The sequence below is a fragment of the Xylocopa sonorina genome, chromosome 1 (genome assembly GCF_050948175.1).
Source record: "Xylocopa sonorina isolate GNS202 chromosome 1, iyXylSono1_principal, whole genome shotgun sequence".
Classification (NCBI taxonomy): domain Eukaryota; kingdom Metazoa; phylum Arthropoda; class Insecta; order Hymenoptera; family Apidae; genus Xylocopa; species Xylocopa sonorina.
In genome coordinates this window covers 14,134,121-14,152,987 of record NC_135193.1, presented here as the reverse complement: position 1 = coordinate 14,152,987, position 18,867 = coordinate 14,134,121, and the positions used below count along the sequence as shown (strand labels likewise).

The 18,867-nt window shown below is 34.0% G+C and overlaps 2 protein-coding genes and 1 non-coding gene across 6 annotated transcripts in view; 1 reads left to right on the top strand and 2 right to left on the bottom strand.

The window, feature by feature from the left end:
- Positions 1-18,867, top strand: part of Nd-b22 (NADH dehydrogenase (ubiquinone) B22 subunit) — a 129,148-nt gene that overhangs the window by 97,839 nt on the left and 12,442 nt on the right. The gene's annotated exons all lie outside the window — the stretch shown is intronic.
- LOC143432565 (sphingomyelin phosphodiesterase) lies at positions 2,636-18,146 on the bottom strand. Of its 4 annotated transcripts, XM_076909258.1 has the most exons (12): positions 18,065-18,146; positions 10,268-10,373; positions 9,494-9,702; positions 7,465-7,761; positions 6,914-7,306; positions 6,662-6,834; positions 6,069-6,431; positions 5,623-5,815; positions 5,336-5,520; positions 5,042-5,227; positions 3,126-3,185; positions 2,859-2,978 (listed from the first exon to the last, which is right to left on the bottom strand). In XM_076909258.1, coding segments are annotated over exons 2-12 (2,136 nt in total). In that variant the 5' UTR covers positions 10,344-10,373; positions 18,065-18,146; the 3' UTR covers positions 2,859-2,977. The 4 variants fall into 4 exon arrangements, with proteins under 4 accessions (XP_076765372.1, XP_076765373.1, XP_076765374.1 ...); XM_076909257.1 differs by lacking the exon at positions 3,126-3,185 and having other exon boundaries at positions 2,636-2,978; XM_076909259.1 differs by lacking the exons at positions 2,859-2,978; positions 3,126-3,185 and adding an exon at positions 3,905-4,050.
- On the bottom strand, positions 13,333-13,452 carry LOC143432704 (5S ribosomal RNA). The gene has a single exon (XR_013103056.1). It is a non-coding gene; the product is annotated as a 5S ribosomal RNA (ribosomal RNA).

Here is an 18,867-nt window from a genome sequence, read left to right as displayed (position 1 = left end):
CCGCGTTCTTCGAACACGAACGAAATACGTTTCTCATTGTTGATTCGTTTCATTTTACGTTATCTCCCGTACAATTTTTCGTTTCTTCCTTCGCGCACAGAGCACGCGCTGTGCAGATTTAGGATAATCGATGTACACGCGTAAACGGTGGAATTCGAGAGAGGCCACAGTCCGCGCGATTTTTGTTAGTTTCCTGACAACGATCCGAGAAAACACTTTTTTGTTAGCGAACGAGGTTGTAAATAAGGGAGGAATACATATACAGTATAATCCAACAGATATTCTAGCATATGCAATTTTTCAATGTCCTTTTAAAAATGTAAGCATACCTAAACTTAGTGGAATATTAGGTATTGATTTGTGTGCTTATGTTGGCTAGAATTTTAAATAATCGGGATGAGAGACGAGGATAAATGACAATGTCTTGCGTTTGAAATTTGAGGGGCGCCAGGGTTCTACGTGCCCAAGTGTTACACCTGTATAAAATGCTTACAGGAATTCCCATTCACGCATACGAGCGCGATTGAACAAGACTATCTTCATAATCATTCGTATCTGGTCCTCCAGAAACGGAAACAACTTCGAAGTAAATCGATAAGTCTCTCGAGCATCTGGAAGAAGATATCGTTTGATTTAACAACAGTCTCGCGAATGTTTTCAGTTTAAAAACAGCGAATGCAAGAGCGTTTAATTTACTTGGAAGGATTTCACTTATCAAATAAATCGATTTAAAAGGAATTGGTTACTCTCCCTGGCGCCTTTCAGTGGTGATATCTGGATCTGTCCAATCAACAATGGTCTATATCGGTGTCATTTTTCGATAATTGTCTAATTAATATACTGATCGAGAATGAAGCTGCAGACGGCTGCATTGTTTTCGTGTAGTTTTGCTGCAACCTTATTACTAATATCGCTCGCAGTGTTCCACGCGAAATGTTCCTAAAAAATTTGTAACATATCACACGACATACAAACACCACACGCACTTACACAGAATAAAAACAAACGCACCCGTGTGCGTCAGGCACGAGAAGACGCACCCATGGGTGGCACATAAACACTCGCTAACATAAGTGTGTCGGGGAGAAAAGATTATGCAAGTGGAAATGCATAACGGGCGAGCGTAATATAGTTTTAAGCAAGGGTCACGTATTGTACGTATGTGTTGTACATAGCCTAAATAAAAATTACATTTAAAACTAAATAGACGTTGTTATCAAATATCCCTATATACATAAAGATAAACCCGAGGTACATACGCACGGTCGTATAAAAAGTCGTGGCACGACTCGAATCGCGAAGATATATTGGACGAAGATAAACAAAAACGTAGAACGAGAGCTCATTTTTTTAAGTGAGGTTTCCTTTTAGAGATCATTAGAGAGGTCATATCGAGAAGATCGTATGCCTGCATAATGAATGCACTTGATATCCTCGAAAATAAAGTTTTGCGTTGAAAATTATGGCTCTACATTCTCGATCTACGAGTGTAGAAATAATTATCTTCTTGTGCCACGATTTTTTATACACCTTGTACACGAATAATGTTAGGAACACCGTTACATACTAAATGAATAAGTACATAATTAAAATCATGAATTAAATTTAATTAAGTATGTTTTTTTGTTGTATCCAACAAGATAACTGAAAAGAATATTAAGAGATAATTAATAAGTAATGAAATTCTAGTAAAACACGAGTATTACAGAAATAAGATACACATACGCATTGATGCTGAATTTTCTAATACAAATTCTATCAGGATTCTGTAATGAAAACAGGATCAGATTAGGAAATTGTTTAAAAAACCACGTACTTCTGTGCGAAGTATGAAAACATTCTTAATATTTAACAACAATCTTAAATATAATACAATGTCTCGCGCATAAATAAACAACAGCATTATGTACAAATCGATATGTCACAATGAATAATTAAAATTTTAGTTGAATTATTCTATAAATAGAGGTATATAATATAATACAATCACTACTTCTATAATTAAGTAGCATTACGTGAGATTTAGTTATGATAATATTCTATTTTAACATTTCAAGTAGTACAATGTTTTCTCACTAATAATTATAAAATGACTTCGAAACAATAATTTGTCAACCCGTATCCATGTATATATTATAAACTATTAACACATATGGCAAATATATCTAAAGATAAATTGTCCTAAATTGTTCGATAACGTGTACCAATTTGTATTACTGTAATTCATACAAAAAGGCATATATAAAGTTAAAGACTAACTTCTAATAAGATTAATCAAAGTAATTGTCACATCGCATTATCGTGAACATGAATAAAAGCTACCGTATATTTAAAACAAACTTGTATTCACTAGAAATGCAAATCAATCTTGTCTAATTGTATGTTAATATTTTATTCAAGACTACTTTTTAATTCAGTAGTGAAAAAAAAATGTATATACGTTACGTATTATTATTACAACTTAAGATATTTATTTCTTAATTTCGTATTCTTTCGAGTCATTCATATAATGTAGAATTTGAAAAGAATTCGAACTTAAAGTTGTTAATTTTATCTAATCATACGGATCATTAAAAAAATACTTGTATAAATATTTGTATTGCTTAAGTTAAAGTACGAAAAATATATACAAAAATATTTTTGCAACTCTGTTGATCAATTAAATAGTATTCGTAATAAAAACTTCGTGCTATACATCTGACTGTAGTCGAACAGATTTCTAACTATGAAGCAACAAGAATCTCAAGATCATATCCACAAATAGAAATATCACCAACAGCTTCCCGTCTTTCACATGCAACATATCATCTCTTTCGTGGAACGAAATAGCAATGCATGTCGTTGTTCGAAATTCTTAGTAATTTAATAAGAAAAAGATCACCAATTTTTTGTTTCATACTATCTTCCCTTATCCAAGACCTAGTACGTACTTCGGCAAATTGTATGCAAATCGAGGGATCGCCATGAAAACGGATATTCTGCAAAGAGAGAGAAAATATATAAAATACAATTATATCCTATAATCAAAAAAATTTGATAACATCTTTCTCTAACTTGTAAATTGCTAACAAATTTATAGAATGAGTAACTTTATAGACAGTAGTAAAATCTATGTACATACTTACTATAATAGCATTGGAAATTCCAACCACCATGTTAAATGTTCCATCACCAGAAGGCATTGTCTATTATTTGATTATGTGAGATGTTAACTGGCAATAAATATACTATATAACATGTGGAATTATTTTCTGGCTTCAACAATAACAAACAAATCACTTACATTAAAAATTATTTAAAGTATTTAGATCTACACAAATCAATTGCAACAATTAATATTGTATATGTGCTTATTATTGTACAATGTATCATTGATGAAGCCAAATGTCATGATATATTGTTGAAAATAATAAGAAACCTTGGCTTCTAAATTCTGATTTATTTAATGTGCAGTGCTTTAAAGTGATTGAATACTCACTAAATATTGCAGATTAATGAAATAAACCATTCTCTGATTATTTCAAGCAGCACCATAGAAAAATCTATTTTATTATTGTACATAAAATAATTGAGGTTGGTGTGAAATATTTATTGCATTAACCAATATTAAGGACAGTGATACAAACTTTTAAATTGAACTGTAGCCAATCATACTAAATAGTGTAATCATTGCAATATAGAAGGGATTATCATGCTGAATCAATAAATCTTTTACACCAACCTAATACATAATAACCATCTTCCTCGCTAAAATCATAAAAGCATTAATATATACAGGTGTGAAAGTCACTTGAATCTAATTTATTGGGAAAGTGACATTTTATTAAAAAATAAACTATTCATACTATTTAAAATTTATATCAGAACTTATTAACAGTATTGTTCTTTCCAATACACTAAATATGGTAATTATATTTTACGTTCACATTATTTCAAAGAAAATACAATAGCTATAAAGTAAATAAAATATTCTAACGCTGGGTGCTCAGTTTTTTTTTTTTTTTTTTTTGTTAAAGAACTATGATGTTATCTTTTCCTGCAAGGTAAAAGCTGAAACATATGAATTATGTATCCAACTTATTTAGTAATAAGACTCTTAATGCAATTCATAAACATGCATTAAATGTAACTTGCAGCATAATCTGTTGCAATATATTTAACATAACTTTTAGTCTAATTTATATGAAAAGTTAAGATAGGAAAAGAGAAGAAAAGTTCATGCAAGTTCAGCATGAGAGTTAGAATTAATCGAAGTATATACAACTTCAGCATTAATATTATATTTTACAGACCAAAGTTTTTAAGATGCATTAGTAAGTGCTATTATTTGCAAAGGTGTTTCATAATGAGCGCCTTTTACATAATATAAATAAATAGTGCAAATACAATTAATTACAGTGTGTAGATGAAAAAAATAAACTAAATGCCTACATCTATCAACTTTAATATACATTTGTTTGAACTCAGAATACTTAGAATTAATTATTAACGATTATTATGAAAGTGCATGAAAGTATTAAATAAATATAGATTACTAAACCCGAATATAATATTTTCCAAATATTTTAACCACATCTTATTTGATATCATTTAAAAAAAAAGATATAGAATGCAAATATATAATAATAATAATATATTATTATTATATATAAAATAATGTATTATAAAAGTGCAATAAAACATCTAAAATATTATCCTTTCCTTAAAGAAAAGATGTAAGTAAAAAACTTTAATAACTTTAAGATATAGCTTATCATCAAATACCTATTATGTAAATGCATATCACTGAAAAAACTAGTAATAGTATATATTATATATAGTAAGTATATATTATGATAAAGTTATCTATCACGAATAAGCTACAGTAAACTACATCATTGCACACTTGCATAAAGATGCTCTTGCAACCCATATCAATTATCTTTAAATGTTACATAACAGCCATATTTGAGCAATAATCGAGTGACGAAACTATGTATCTACATGTACGTCAACTTCGTTGGTGTTAATATCACCAGAATAAGCTTGATCATGTACGTACGAAAAAGCGAGTCCGTTGTAAATCCAAGCTCGCCAGCCTGTCCTTGTTTCGTTATCTATCCTAGATTCAAGACTCTGACATAATGCTTTACGGTCGTGACTTCTTCCGCTTCGCAAATCGCAGAGTAATCTCTTTCGGCATTCGTCATTACATGGCGGCCTTACAGGAGAATTCTTATAATAATGCCTGAAAAAATAACGACAGCCCATAAATATTTTAACTTGAACCAAGTCTTCCAAATTTTTCAAAACGTTCCATTCCGAAGGAATTAATCGTAACTCTGATGACGCCTACTTATAATATAAATCGAAGAGCGACGGCTCGTTGCTCATCTTATCTATCAAAGAATCCCAATCTTTAGGCAAAAGTGATGGAATTTGATACGCTTGTCGAGCACTGTACATCTTATGCCAGATGGGATAATCGTAAAGGTTCGCTTCTTTTAGATTCATTACCCAACTTTCATGATCGACGACCATCTGTAACGAAATTATTGCATTTTTTAATTTCTTAACAAAGATAACAATATTAAAAGGTTGTTATTTCGGACTATCCCAAAGAAGACTTATAAAACGACTGACCCTTGTTGTTTTTGGATGGTCACCATCAACATAGTATATTCTATAGCCTGGATTAAGTTCGTAATAAGGCGTAACCGATGGCCCAATATAAGCTACACTAACAGCTCTTCCAAGATCAGCAACATCGTAAAACAGTTGAAATTCATCGTAGTGAGTATGGCCAAAAAATTGCGCCGTGATTGTTGATTCATACCTAAATAAAATCATATACTTTATTACCCTCGTACAAATCGATTCGATTTACTAACATTTGCAATATACTACATCAGCAATCATTTTTATACTTTGCCCTATAATTATTCGTCTCTTTGCTTGTACCTCATAAGTCTCTCGTTATTATTTGTCTAAACATATACATGTAATACAGATAGAAATGGAAAGTATCAAAGACATCTACAGAAATTAAAACACAATCGTTTCGAAAATACTGGCGTCATTACACGAACCTGTTAATGATCTGATAATAATTCCTAGACCACACCTTCAAACAGTCTGAGTGCCCAGGTGGAATGTGACCAATAATGTGAACCTTTTCGCCATTAATTTCAGCACCTTGCAACTCATAGACAAGCCATTGCAGTTCACTAACTGGATCTGTGCTGTTTATCAGTAGCCACCAGTTTTTGTTGTTGCAATAATTCATATTTACAGAGAGAATTCTAAAGCCTGGACGTACCAGGACCGAATAAAAGGCACCTCGGCGAACGGTACGCGATACACCCGCCGGTAACCAACGCCTCCAATGTTTATCGAGCGCATCGTACAGCCAAGATATTCCATTTTCCTTTGGAACAAATGGTGGCGGAAAGCTGAAACACATATTTTATCTGTATCATTGTTTAGGCAAACAAGGTAAGACGACCTTCCCGAGCATGCATTCATTAATTAACAACCTATTTCAAGTAAAACGATTGTAGGCAATAATCCGTATTCTGAATCGTTTTCTTCTCGTTCACTTTCATTTCAGACGATTTATAGTAGCAATATGAGCAAGCAATCAACTGAATAAGAAATTCAAACAGTAAGTAGAAGAACATACCTATTTACAGGAGCACTTTCATGGTTTCCCAGTGCTGGAAAGATCGGTATTCCGGGGAACATTTCAATCATCTGTGTCACCGTTTCGTGGAGAACTTTCAGATTTTCCTCCCGCGTCTGATTCCATACATCATGCGGTGGCAAATCACCAGTCCACAGAATATAATCTATATCCTAAATTAAAATAAAAAAATTGTCAACGCTACCGTTAAAAAGTTGAAGTTGACAGTAATTCGACAAATTTATTGCTTACAGAATGCGTGTCGGCGATATGCTTCAACATATGCTCGACGGTTCTTTTTGGCGTATCGCATTTCCTGTAATCACCCCAACGACCAGCAGCCGCTGCCGGAGTTAAAGGTGCCCCGTTGGTAAATCGGCAGCATAACGGCTCGTTACAATCCGCGTTCGAGCCTTCTTGATAGTAAGGATCGTAATGCGTATCAGAGATGTGAAGGACCTTGAAGGTAGGCGCACCTTCTTGGGGCGGCACGGGAGGTTTCACAGGCGGTTTATTCACAGGTGGGAATGCTACTTCCCACTCGTGCAAAGGATTGTACGTATCGTCGCACGCGTCACCAATAACAAAGCTACAGATCTGCGCTGGTCCCATATCTACTTGCTTCAGCACGTAAATGACTTCCCCCTAAACAGAAAGCAAATTTGACGATCGTTTAACTAATTCATCGCTTTTAAAATGATCTGTGTCATTCAACCGTCAATTTGTTTTTTGTTTAACGTTGAATTGAACAAAGATTTCAAGACACTGATATTCTTTCCTGCAGAAAGCATACGAATACTTACTCCAAAAAGTGACGTGACTCCTTCACAAACTCGACGACTTTGTATATTAAGAGATACGCAAAATTGCAAAATGTTATTCATTATTTCCTTGTCGCTCCTGCCAGCCTTTATGTAATGCTGAAGAAGACCAGCGCCCACTTTACACGCCGTACAAGACACTTTCGACATCACCGATGTCTCCACCTCGTTCATGACTTGCTTTAAATCTAACAATTTTAAAGCCTTGTCCACGAATCCTGTCAGATGTCCGGAAGGTTGTGCACTTTCGAGCTCCCATAGCATTCTTGAATAATTATACTGTAACAAACGCGTGTGTTTACAATTAATATTGTTGAAATCTTTTCCTTTTATTCACTGACACAAACGTATATTTTGCTCAAAAAAATACCATGCTCACTGTTCAAATGCAGCAGAGAGAAGAAAACGTAATAAAAACTCTTACAAATTATATTTTATATCAGTAGGAAATGAAACTGATGCAACAATAAGTACTGAGTTATCAATAGCAATCGATAAATGAAAGAATACAAGTGTGCGATTACCAAGTTCATGTCCTTTTCGGTGAGCATGTAGTAGAAAATGTATTAATTAAACTTTATTATGAAATGAAACGCTCTACGAGTTAAAAGATGCACAAACTCCGCGAATTATATACACGAATATAAAGCTCAAACCATCTACAGAAAAGTAGAAAAATTCAATAAAAATTTATTTGCAACAAAACAATTTTTTCTTTTCAAATCAGAGTGCCATTTTCCATTCAGACAAAAATTGTATCCATCACCGTGAAACTTTCGCGGGGAAAGTCGCTGACATTGGATTATGAGTCTATGTATAAACACGAATAAGAAGGATGTAGTGTAAGCAGTTGTATCCTCGTCGATCAAGTCGGTGAAAGTATTTTGGCACTGAAAGTGAGAGTTGGCGACATCGCCTCGTTTGACGTGAAAAAAGCTAGGGAAATACGGAAGAACCGAATGGCAAGGTAAACACGTTACACCGCATCAAAATTAATCGATTCGTGTAAGGTACACCTACGTGCAAAAGCACTTCGCGCGCATTCCGTGCACTTTTCGGATATGTGTATAATTATAAATGTATCGTCATTCTTCTTAAGGTCGTTTTAAAATATCTGTCTCCACGTGCGTGACGTTTTTCAGCTTAATCCGTTTAATCGTTCGAGGTATAAATTATTTTCTTCTTTCCAATCCTTTAAATCAAGAACTCTCGTCTGGTCTCCTGACTCGAGTGGTTTTTACACTAAAAATTTAACATTGTTGGATACAGAAACGACGATACGAATTCACTTACGTTTGACAGAATACAGATTATGTTCGTTGTTATGTACTCGAAAATTAAACTTCACATTGAAAAATCTATTTCCCGTCTACTTTTCACGTAGAATTGTCCACTTTCTAGTTGTACCACCAGTTCAGTAACATTCCACGTACTCTAGAACTGATAATATCTTGAAAATCCACGGTACCTACGGTGGAATGCTAAATGATATTTAATCTGGAAAATTATTGCCACGTTTTCTAACATGAATTCCTTAAATTCGTCTTATAAAGTATCTGAAACCTCTGCGTGTCAATGTCAGCCGATAATTTACAGTTACACGATCATCAAACCGATCAACTTTTTAAGTTCCAAATGAACATGTATATAAAAGATCGCATTGCGCGAGTGAATAACACTTAATAGTATCCCCGCATTACGCCAATTGGTTTTATTCTCTTTAATATTCTGATTTGACATGGACTAAATATAGCGGTAATATTGGGTCACAATTGACCTACCGTTCGCCAGTGTCTCGAGTGTTTCATATCCGCTGCTCGTGGGTTAAACTTAATCATACCCACATTTGTGAAACAAAATTTAAGTATTGAGTCAACGAAATATTAACGCATAATATAACCGCGCGAATCAGTTCTACCACAAAATTAGAAAATTATATAGTTTGAAAATTTTCCCAGTGGACTTCCCAATGGAATTAGCAACAAATTCGTGGTACATGTACTTTGGTTACCTGTTGCAATTGATCGGGATTAGTGCCGTTAATAATAACAGTTTCTGTGGTTGGCGGGAGATATTTCGGTTTATCCACGAATGGTAATATAGTAACATCCATCTTTTCCGTACTCTTCAGTCTTGCAGCGATCCAATCGTCCGCAAGCTGTGTCCAGTTTGTCGTGGCCACTTCTGCTTTCCGTCTTGACCTGTCTCCGATGGGATTTCCTATAAAAACAAACCAGAAACTTTCTTTAGTACACTCGCCTTAAATAGCCATTTTCTTTTTGATTAATAACCAAAGATTACATCCTCTTTTTAACTGATTCGAATGGTTGTGCTACAAATACACGCAAACCTTCACGGGACTTAATAAATGCCTTGTTAGCTGACTAGTGGAGAACTATAAATTTTTTAAACTAACACAGTCGCACGTGTATGTTCCTTCAGTAACATCTGCAAAGTGTGTCAATGTTATACGAGTACGTGCTTACAGCAGATATCATTCGAAATTATATAATTTCTCCAGCTAGCTAGAAGCATCCTATAATAAACGTGTCTCGGTCAATCGCGTAATTTGTAATTACGAATCGAATTCATCGAACCGTATGCAAATTTCAAATACTTTCTCAACAAAAGGAGGTTACGGTGTTGCATGCATTCTGCACCATTCTCAACGCGATTAATAAGTTATCAGTAGACTAAAAAGTAAATCGTGATGTTTACGACTACTCAATGCGCCTCCTTATTACTAGTACATATATATAATAAACTTAAATAACAATTTACGTACCAATAACGATCTCCAACATGCCAGTAAGAAAAATTAGAATAAAAATGTTCGTCATGATCCATCTTTGTCTTGGCATGCTATTTTAGGCTCTTTGGTATATTATCAACTGAAACAAGAAAAAGAAATATACCATGAATTGTAATTCATTGAATCATCAGGATGAAACCTTGAATAAAAAAAAAAAGAATGGAGTATAATTACAATAATTTCAATCTATTAGTATGTATCAATGTTCGATCGCATATATATATATATTTATACACATTACGTTATATGTATTAAAAATTTTAGACCGTGTCAGTGACAAGTACTGTTATTCTTATGTAGGTCACCGGAGACTACCTGTCGAAAATTGTTGCCCGTACAACGAACTTCGAAACAACGCCGACGACTAATAATTAAAATTTCAGCATATAAACCTGATGAAAAAAATGTCAGAAAAATTGTAAAATATTTGAATGATTATTTGGAATCATGTTCGGTGCCCTAAAACAATTTCAAATAAAATGAATTAACTCGAACGGAGAGTGATAGAGAGAAAGAGAGAGACTCGAAGTCGAACGGATTAAAGCGGTTGAAATTCGAGTAACTTGAGCGAATCGAACGAGGTTCAAGCGGTAGATGGAAAATAAGGATCAGTTAAATAAAGGATCATGCGTCGCGATTTCTGTGCGAAATGGCGCGCGCGATGGATGTTCTTTCGATCGTAATGCGACTACCGCTTGCAGTGGGTCAGTGAGATCTGTTTTGGCGAAAGTTCGGCGCGCGATCGTATCTAACCGACCGTTTCCGTATATCCCCCTTCCTTTCCTTTCCCAAGATTCTCCCCAAGAACATGAAACGATCGCCACCGAAATATCACCGGTCGGGAATCGCCGATACACGCTTTCAACTGTTACGAACCGGCAGAAGAAAGCACCGTTTTGATCATCACTCGCGATGATTTCGAGCAACAATGATTGCCTGCAGCACTGACTTAGTTAATTGAATTAAAGTGTTTAGCGGAAAGAGAAAAGGAGAGAGTTTCACGCTCGTTTCGTATGCAAATCTATTTCTACGCACGGAAGGCAATTATTTTTGAAATTTCTTGTACGAAACAAATCTTACCGACGATTTCAAATTGACAATACGTATGGTCTTATTAATAACATTATACAGATTTACTATTTTCATTGCACGTTAAGTAGAATTTAAAAGATCACTTGCCAGATATGTACATTTCTTTTGTATATACTTCGTCCATGTATAGCCTTTATCACTCAACTGGCCATTTGTGCGTACATATGATTTAAAGTAAACATCGTTCCGTGAAACTCTTACCCTTTCGTTAACAATAAGTGAAAAGAGGTTAAGCGAAATCGGACATAAAAAAGAGTAAGAGGCATTCCATTCCATTTTCCAGCGAACCATTCGGTTGTTATAGCGCCGACCGACAAATTTGTATTCCGCTTTATTTATCCTTTCTATCGGGTGCTATCGGATCGAAACTTGACAATGAAAATAACGGTGTACTGAAACTACATCAAATTTCCCTGCACGAAGGAATTCCAAAGATTTGGCTGATGAATCAAACGGCAGGAACGAGTAAAACAGCCAAGTGGAATAAAGCGGTTAACCGTTATTCGACCCACCAAGGGACTCTGCTGCTGAAAGAAGCCACACTTCGGTTATGCTCGTATTTCATCCATCCAAAATGAAATCATTGCCAAATGATCACTCATTGTCAGACTCTCAGCTTCTCTAGACGCTTCCCTGTAGGCGCATCAGTCACAAGACTTGTATAATATATCCCGTCAATACTTTTCGTGGTCATTGTATTATGGAATGCAAAATCGTAAAAATTATTAGTGCAAACTGACATAAAACATACCTATGCAAAAAGTGATTATCTATAAATTTCTTTCGTTCAATTACATCTATCGTACGACTAATAAACATCTTTCAGCATTTTGGCGTTAATTTCATAATTAAAATTCTACTACACTGATTACAATTTCTATAATCTTGTTTTACTTTCAGAACCAGCAAAAATAAGTGGAACATTCACTATAAGTAGGACACCCTATACGACAAGCGTTTACAGTCGAATTCTATGTGCCATTTTGTTCTTAGTTTAATATATAAATCATGTTCTGCCGCTTTATCGATAAAAATTGAAAATACCTTGTACAGTTTACTGATAACTGTCGACGTAAATAGTGTCATGCAAAGAACAATATGTTGTACGAGCCAGCACGATTAAATTCAGATTCGATAAGTGTTTCCCCAGTTAGAGAAATTACGATTTTCTGCCTACGTAAATTCCTAAATTATAGCGTGATTCTTACAATTCACAGTGATTACATATCCGGTTATGAATGTCAAACGCATCAAGAGCTCCATACATGATATTTGATTCACATCACGCTATTGATCAAGCTCTCGTGTCATCTCTAAATTAAACTAAGTAGCATATTAACATCTATTTTACTCTAAACATAGCTCAACTCTATAGTTACGGGAATACCACCATGCTATAAAACAAATCTTTCTCCCATACTCGTCAATATAGTTCGCAATTATCACGTGCCCACTAATTATGTTCACGTAAGTAATGTTTATGCGACGCCTTTTGAAAACCAAATTTAACTTATTAACACTTTCAAAACGTATTTACACTTAACTAAATAAGTTACAATTTCTTTTAAAATCAACTCAAAAGGAATGTTTATACTCGTACTTCAACTGTACGCTATTACACCCCTAAACGAACGAACGCTTTAAACCTGTATATAAATTGCACAAAATCGAAGAATAAGGAATAAGATAAGTTGGTTGCTTCGTGAAGCGTAACGAAACTTTCTACATTTTCACTTACAATTATAACATCCCATTTTCATCTTATATGGATAACACATTATACGGATAAATTTCCCCCTTATTTCTACTGATTTTAAACAAGTCTAACCAACAGCAAAATATATGGTGTAATCGCAAATGCTAAAATTTTTTATACGGTATATACAGCACAGGGGTTATTAACAATTAAAAATATAAAGAAGAAAGTGAAAAATACGAAAAAAGAAAGCTAAGGATACACGGAGTTCCCAAGCGGTCACCCATCTAAGTACTATCCGTGCCTAACGCAGCTTAACTTCAGTGATCGGACGAGAACTGGTATTTACCTGCGTAGTATGATCCTTAACTGTTAACTACAGTCATGTAAATGGCATAAATATGATCAATTTGTACAAAATATAAATACTAGATAATAGATAAAAAATAAAAAAAATAGTCGGCAGTTATTATATATTATATGGCCTTAAGTAATGACAACGAATCACAGTACTCCTATCATTTCGAAACGTGTTACGAACATACATTTTTAAGTATGGTAGAACACGTTATAGTCATTTAAAGCAGTCAAAAGAGTTGTAGCTGTTAAGCTGAAAGCTAATAGGTTCCAGCGTTTATTCGCACATAAGTCACTGCATGTTAAATTAGGTGTATATATGTATTCAGCTAAAGAACGCAAATCGCTATATCTTTTCAAGTTGACCATCGCGAGTATGGAAGTAAATTAAGAAGGTATAGTCGTGTGTCCAGACCAACAATAATCGATAACAGTTAACGACCCCTTTTCTTGCTAGATTCTATTCAAGGTATTCCTCACTGGTTGACAACTTTCAACTTCGCATCCGATTAACTGTAATATTCGTAACGGCTTCCTGATCCTACAGTTTAATTCGGGTAACATTAATTCCGATGTATGTGTACATCACGGTTAAACATACATACAAACTTTGGAATTTTGTCGGTTTATTCGAACTAGCAAATTGTCCAAATGACAACTGCAATTTAACCGTTCATGGATATACAACGTAGCAATTGTGAATCAGCCATTGAATGCGATAAACTATCTGAATGTTGATAAAAAGAGATTCTCTTTTCAAGTCGATTAACTAGCCATTCAGCGATGCAGCTCAATGGCATTTAAACAGGAAATGGCAAATTTTATTCCTAGAGGTCAAAACCGATACGGATATTGTATTGCTTTAGGTTTAAATTGATTTTAGTATCACATTGGCAATAAATCAACCAAAATTACTCAGATAGTACTCTTGCCGTTCCATTAATTTAATGGAAATAACATTATCATCTTTGACTTGAACATAACAGAGTCATTGAACCACAGTCTTTTCAATTTATAATAATCTATGAATATCGTTTTTCTATATTATGCGTATTCATATTTCTTATTTTTATCTTTTAAACTTAACACATCGCGTGACATCGATGTATCTATTAAGTAATAAATATCATACCATAATGAACGGTATACTTTATTGTTGTATTGAATTTTGCGTAATGTAAAATTGTAACGATAATTTTTAAGTAATTTTAAAGTATTTACTGCTTCTAACGAATTTCGTATCGGTTACGTATCAGTAAAGATATTACAAAAGCAAATTATAAAGCATCGCGTGAAGGAAATGTCATTGTTTTCCATGAAATTTGCTACTGATTGTTATCAACTTGGAAAATTTCACGTGCAAACAAGGCACTAACGAAGGTAAAGCTGCAGTCACTGAAATAATAGTGTTACGAGATACATGATCTACTCAGAAAATTTTAAGTGCAGGTTAAAGGAAATATAACAATTGAAATTTTCTATGAGCAAACAGCTTGTATTTGGCAATGTATCTTTTAATGTTTATATTACAGAATACGTATACCTTTTATTAATTTCATTCAGTTTACTGCTATTCCCATTAACTCGTTGTAGGGTTTACGAAACTTCGCATGAAAAATTTAATAACTCATACTTCCGTAAATACGATTAAAGTGCAATCAAAACGAAAATATGTTTCACGCTTCAAATTATGCAACACATGTTTTCCTTTGGATATTTCATATATTCTTATATATTATACGTATTTTGTACTTTTTGGCACAATTAAATTTCCTATAAGTGCATAAATATTTTTAATTTAGTAATCACTTATATTCATACAAATGAAAGCTACATGAGAATATTAGCGCTAGTTTTCGTAATACGAGAATTGAAGATGGAAATTATACGCTTTCACTAAGGCATTATCGAATAGGGATCAAATTCAAGGGATCTTACTTAGACGCATTCATTTACACCAACTTGTTTTATAGACCCTTCCCTAACAGAAGTTTTTAGCTACGTATACTTTGGATATTCTTTAACTCTTCAATTGTATCTTCTTTTTCTAGTCTCCTTCTTAAATACTACATAAACCGAAAAAAAATGAATGATCGAATACACAAAAAATAATGGTGAGGCTGACTACATGGAACCTTATGCGAAGCAACAAATGGTAATTAATTCAGAAGATATGCATCGTTTTTTGAATGGGGAATAATCAACACATTTGCAATCAATAACAATTCCTTGACTATGCGATTCGCGTTATCTAGACAAAAAACCAATGGCGTTGAGTGCATATGTTAAAAAAAATTGATCTCAGTCAGAAAGTGAAATACTATTGAAAAAGTGTACTAAAATGCAAGCTGACGTTAGATTAAACAAAAAACTAATGTATACCAATATCCAAAATATTAACTACTATTGCAGAAAGGAGGAATATGTTGATAACGTATAACTGCAGTAGTCGACAATGATAAAGGGAAGTAACAATAATTTTGATCTGTTCTTCCCAAAAGAACGAAAAGTAACAGTTTCGTTTCTATAATATAACGATACGAAGGCTTGAATTGATATTTTTTTCATGTAATTTATTAATTTCTACGAAGTAACGATAATATAAGTTTTCTGTAACAATTGGAAATCTCTTTTTTTTCTCAATCACATGAAAGTCGCTTGCGAAATAAATTTAATGACCTACAATACGTTAAAATCAGTGCCATAAGATGGCACGAGTTGAGATAAAACTTTAGAGACCTTATAATGCTACATTTAATACTGTTAGATACTGAATATAACACACTTGTATACATCTTGAAGTACTTATAAATTTAAAAATGGTACGCTTCATTATAATTGATGTACGATATCGGTAACATACAATCAGAAAATGTAAAGTATTCCTTTTTTTAGCGGAAACGAGCGAGGTACCCATTTACGAATCGTGCATGACCAACAGCCGATCGTTCCAGGTCTGAAGCACCTAACCTACTTAATCCTCGCTCTCTCTCATCGTGACGTCACTCAGTGGCATCACGAGTGACTTTATCAAGATCCCTAAACACATTTTGAATGTGTCCACATATATTCAAATGGTATTTTATCACAAACAGATCCTCTATTTTGATACACATTAATACAAAGTAAAATTCCATTTTTTACTTCAGCTTCTTTACTATTTCTTTACTGTTACAATATATTTTCTGCTCAGTTAATGTTATCAGCGTCAGTGTCATATAAACAAACGGCCATAAAAAAAATATTTTATCGCGATTAAACAGAAATAACATATACGAAAGTAAAAAATACGCACGAAGAACTCACGAGACTTGGCAAGGACATATACTACTATCTAGATTCCTCGACATTAACAAAAAACCGAATGGTATAGCAAAAGAAACGTAGACGATTAAAGAGCTTCTTGTTTTGAGTAATGTCATTAATATTTTTAAATTAAGGCTAAGAAACAAACAAACTTCTCATGTTAACCGTGAAACAAAACATAATATAAACCGATATGGTTTAGTTCCGTCTTGTCTGACAGATTAAAAGCGATATGTACGAATATATGAGTTATTTTTATACCATACATTTATTTTTATAACATATATATACACACACACACACATATATGGTATAAAAATAACTCAATAATAACGATTAAACAGTACAAGTACATGCATATTATAATTATTCAACAGTAGATAGACTGAAATAATTCAAATAATTGAGAAATAAGTTACTTAACCCGTGTATATTTTCAAATTAATACCCAACAGTTAAAAAGCTGACGTTAGGAATATATAAGACATTAGTGTGTAAAGACATAACGCCTTGTGTAATCATTTTCGGTGGCGTAAGGATGCAATTGATTCGCAGAAAGAAAATGAGCTTATGAAACTTTTATCGTATAGTTTTCTGAACACGTATCGAAAATAGAGATGTACATGCACGCACACACGAACAAAATGTTATTCGCGTTCTCAGGAAATACGTGTTACTCATTGTCTATACATCCAACGCCGTGTTTGTTCGAAATGCACGTCTTGAAAAAACTTTCCCGTCGCTTAGCGAACACATGTGTGAAAGATCTAACAATACCGAGCCTTTCGCACGGTTCGCCTTCAGTAACCTCAACGTTCCATTGTCCCTTCTTAATCGTTAAATCTCTCAATTTTCTGCTTCGTTGCGGACGTATTGGAACATTTTGTTTTTATCTACACGCTTCAATAATATAAACAAAACAATTACCATCGACTGTGATAACTAACCGATAAATATCAAAAACATATACTTACAAGTATCTCGTGTAAATAAATAATTGCAGTCAACGATCAATTGTTGTTGCCATCAAACATTTTAAATATTGTACTTGTTATTGTTACTCTATCTTATAAGAATTTATCATTGCCTTGAGATACTAAATAATCAAACACGCACATGCACATTATAAATACCTTAGATACGTATATACCTATGCGTAACTAAAAATGCGATCATCGAATCATTTGGAAAATACAATTAACTTGGACAAAAACTAGAAACGCCATTGGGCACGAAAAGGGAATTGTTTCGATTCCTCTATCTTGGCTAAAGCATACATTAGGAGACAATTACTCGTAATCAAATTTAATAATACTTACGAATTTTGAAGTCCGTGGAATAACGCGTGTCGCATAAAGGAATCTACACAGTTCCGATTCTGAATAAACGATCGATGGTTCGGAAAGACGGTGCAGAAACGTCAATTTTGAAACATCGTAAAATTTACCCGGACGTACCCGCGCGTTTCTAGATCACCAGAGACAAGACGCGCACGCACACGTGTTCGCGGCACAACACGATATTGGTCGAAAGACAGCTCTCCTACTCTCTTTGTCCCCCCCCCACTCGTACTGTTTCCATGCGCGCACGTGTCTACGGAAAACGAACGCGCTTAACCACCTAGCCGCGGTGACGACTCGGCGCACACTGAGCGGCACGTAGCGGCTGCGCAATGATACTCTATATTCCACCCCCCACCCCCCCTTCTGCTCTATCGCATTTACCACTGCCCGTTCAAAATATTTCGAAATTTACTTCGTCTGAATATCCTTGTCAACTTTCTGTATGCTTGTAACAAATTGTGTATGATAATTGATATTTAAAATATTCGTGTAATTGATATTTAAATTTAATTTGATGTGCAAAAATTCGTCAAATGGCTAATTCGAAAACATTCCGTTGATAATAAAAAGTAGCCGAAATACCCTTACACATGGTAACCAAACCTGCTTCTCAGCTTGATAACAGCTTGTAAACATCTGTAGAACATAAGGCTCATGTTCTGGAATTAAACTGCGCCATTGTAATGCGACAGCAGATTGATATAAAATATCGAGCATATTCTAACTGTTCGACAATTAATTTTACTGACACATGTGTTAATATACGATCCTATACTCTT